This window comes from Triticum urartu, chromosome 1A (assembly GCF_056163025.1).
Source record: "Triticum urartu cultivar PI428250 chromosome 1A, HENAU_Tu73, whole genome shotgun sequence".
NCBI lineage: Eukaryota > Viridiplantae > Streptophyta > Magnoliopsida > Poales > Poaceae > Triticum > Triticum urartu.
Genome location: NC_141873.1, coordinates 557,673,353 through 557,676,944, shown reverse-complemented (window position 1 = coordinate 557,676,944; position 3,592 = coordinate 557,673,353). Strand labels below are relative to the sequence as shown.

Sequence of the window (3,592 nt, the reverse complement as noted above, 5' to 3'; positions counted from 1 at the left end):
AGGTAACTCTTTGCAGGGTAAGCTATTACTGGATCAACTTAGAACTGCCCATATGCCAGTCCTATCTCTAGACGCAATACTCAGGAGCTACTCTTGTCTTAAGCCTGCTCTAGAAGGTGGAAGCATCAATCTGCCTGGGTAGCTGCTGCATGCCGGTATGTCGCATTTTATCCTGCTTTTTGCTCCTTATTAACCTCTCTCTAGCATGCAGATGCAACCCATACCAGATGATGCATGCTTGCATACGTGATGCCAGTGTAACAAACTTATCTTGATTGCAGTGTATGCAGGAGGTAGCGAAATGGCTATAGCATGGGTGGAAGCTCTGGTGACGCGATTGAATTTCCTTGTGTTCCGGATAGTGCCGCTTGTCAGCTTAGGCATGTATCTCATCCTCGCCATCTTCTCCGACAGCCGCCGGCGTGAAGACAAAGGTTGGAACTGGAAGAGATCTTGGAAGAGATCTTGGAAGAGAGTGTTAGTGTGGGTGGCGTACCAGCTGACTGACTGGGGCCCGGCATATGTCATCGGCAACCTGTACCTTGAAACCGAGCCGCACGACAAGATAACCGTCGCATTCTGGGTGCCATTCCTCCTGATGCACCATGCTCGGTCGGACAACATCAGCGCCTACGCAACAGAGGACATTAAGCTCTGGGAGCGCCTAATCGTGATAGAGATCCCCTTATCTTTGGGATCCTGCTTCATTGTGTGTAGGTATATACTTACTGAATGTTCTGCTGACTGGTTTTTGCGCTGGGCGGCTGGCATCATGTTAGCCCTGGGCCTTTTGAAGCATCTGGAGGGTATGCTGGCACTATGGCGAAGCGACTTGGGCCACATCCGGAAGAGCGGGTTATCCAACAAGCAGACGATCAAACTTGATGATTATAGAGATCAACGGAAGCTGAACCTGGAAGATGAGGAAGCCCTGCTGATTGCTCATGACCTGTTCGAGATCTGCAAGGGAGCCTTCTGTGATTATAAGGCAAAAATGGGTGATAGGGATGATAAAAAAATGGATCATGACGCCATCAGAAGCATGTTCACTGATAGATGGGAGAGTATGTGCAAGGTAGTGGAGATGGAACTCTCCCTTATGTATGATATCCTCTACACCAAGGCATCCGTAGTCCACACCTGCCATGGCTATTGCATCCGTGTGGCCTCACCGCCCCTCACCGCCACTGCGCTGCTGCTGTTTTTTCTCCACTGCAAAAAGGGCATGGAGCCAATAGATAAAGATGTCAGTTACATATTGCTGTGGACGACCCTCTTCCTCGACTTGAGATGGCTGTTCGGAGCACTAGCATCAGCATGGACATATTCATACTTCAAACGCCTGCCACACAATTGGTTGAAGCATGAATTATGTTGCCGGGGAGGATGGAAGAAGCTCCGTTACTGGGGTGTGTCTCAGTTTCTCTCCCGGTTCTCCTTGTGGTTGTGGACATGCGCATGTCCCAAGGATCCCAACAAAAGCTACAGAAGGTGGGCGGGCACCTTCGGGCAGCGCAACTTGTTGGACCAGTGCACCGCAGGAAACAGGCACAGCCTATACAGCGTATCCAGACTGGAGATTGAATCGGAAGACCACTCCAGAGACTCTGAGATTCCATACCTTGTCAAGAAGCTGGTGTTCAAGGTTCTATGTGCAGATTTATTCCCTCCTCCCCAGAAACCGACTGGCACCGGTTGCAAAGATAAGGAAGAACCAGAGAAGGTTCCCCCTGTGGGAGGAATTAACCGAACAAGCCCTCCGTTGCTGCCCTGCCCCAGGGAGTGGATCTGCAGTGGTATGGACAATGTACCTCCTGCATGGGCGCACCATTGCCCTTGCGAGGAAGCCGCAATGACCTCATCCGGTCCCTATGAGCAACAAACTGATGATTGCTGGAGGTATGATCAAGCCCCGCCTGAAACCTATGAGCAAGCTTGTCTCTGGAGAAATGTCCACGTCGGTTCCATTCATGACCAGTCCACGCTCAAGCTCAACAACCCCAACAATCAAGCTGCTCCCCCCAAGTCCACGGATTTCCCTCCTGAGCTTCAAGACGCCGTCCTCATATGGCACATCGCCACGGATGTTTTCCTCTCAAGTAACCACACCGCAGCGCTCCAAGATGATGGGAAGGCAATCAAGGCGATATCAGATTACATGGTGTTCCTCCTCTCCAAACGCCCCAGCATGCTGCCGGGCCTCAAGCTCCGCAGCCTGTACGAGAATGCCCGCACTACTCTGAAGGAGATAGGGAAAGTTAAAGAGAAGGATAATCCCAGTAGTTATACAACAAAACAAGAGAAGGCTAATGAGCTTGGCAAGTGGATGCTGAAAAATGTGCATCATCTCAAGGACCCAACTTCTGCTATCAGGAAAGAATTAAGGAAGGATCGTCTCGAGGGCCTTGATACTCTGTTGGAAGGAACTCATTTCGCTCGGGTCCTGCTACGCCAAATACCTGATTGGAGGGATACTGACGTGGAAAAAAGTATGCGTAAACTTGCGTGCTGGATTCCACGTCTGCAGGAACTTCAGTATATGGATGATTCTCGCATGTTAAAGTTCATCCTAGAAGAGTGGGTGCATCTGCTCATGTACGCGTCCATCCGGGCTAGCAGGGAGGCCCATGCCGAGCAGCTCAGCTGTGGCGGCGAGCTCACGACCCTCGTGTGGATCATCACGGAGCACGCGGAAGACACGTTTGTCAGATCCAAGTGCCCATCGCTTTTCCTTTAAAAATGCTGCCTCATGAGACTAGCAAGTTGTACTCTTGGTTTGGCGGTCTTGGTTTGTATCCGTGTATCTCTTTCCTCCGGTTTGGTTGTATTTGTGTTCATCTATATCTCTGCTTCTCTGGTGAAAAAAAGGTGTCTATTGATCACCTACTGTTTAAACTCTGTTGTGATACTTTTCATCCCACTAGCTAATCTGTAGTCTCCTTCAGTATCTAGTTGTAATCTTGTTTTTCTGGTTTGGTGGTTGTACTCTGTACTCCTTCAGTTCATTTTTATTACAACTTTCTGGTTTGTTTGTATGTGCTTCAATATTTACCTGAGAAAGAGAAACTTTTCATTATTAACAGAGATGGGTTCAGATTGTATTCTTGATGAGAGATTTGGTTCATTTTCAATCTTTCGTGATGAGGCCTGTTTCTTTTTTCGCTGGAACATTTGCTAGCTTCATGGGATGTTGGTTTCCTGACCGTACTCTATATTAAGCTTTCATTTTACTACCCGAATTTGATGGCTTTTGAATATTTTTCCCCACCAATGTTACTGATGTGTCTATGCTGTTCTTGAAATCCTTTGCTCACTGTACCAAATGAATTTGTACAGTCTTGCTTGTTCACATTTTTCTAGTTGTGATGCCAATTCTTGTGTGGACCGGATATAACATTGATATTTCGTGCAAATAAGCAGTTTACAATAACAATCTTGTAAATGAAACAAGCATGAAAGGTGTTTTTATACTTTACACCATTCATCACCAAAAATAAGCTAAGATCCATAAGCCTTTAGAAACCCAATCAAATGAATTTCACTGTTTTTTCTTTTCACCGCGGCTTAAGCAGATTCTACTGGGACAACTGGC

The 3,592-nt window shown here is 47.5% G+C and overlaps 1 protein-coding gene across 1 annotated transcript; it reads left to right on the top strand.

The window, feature by feature from the left end:
• Nucleotides 1-301: 301 nt before the first annotated feature.
• On the top strand, nt 302-2,737 carry LOC125533118 (uncharacterized). Its single transcript, XM_087539106.1, has one exon. The coding sequence runs from the start codon at nt 302-304 to the stop codon at nt 2,735-2,737; it is 2,436 nt and encodes an 811-aa protein (XP_087395232.1).
• The last annotated feature ends 855 nt before the right edge of the window (nt 2,738-3,592 follow it).

Excerpts from the sequence above, each read along its gene's own strand:
- LOC125533118 (XM_087539106.1), top strand. The coding sequence starts at position 302 with ATGGCTATAGCATGGGTGGAAGCTCTGGTGACGCGATTGAATTTCCTT.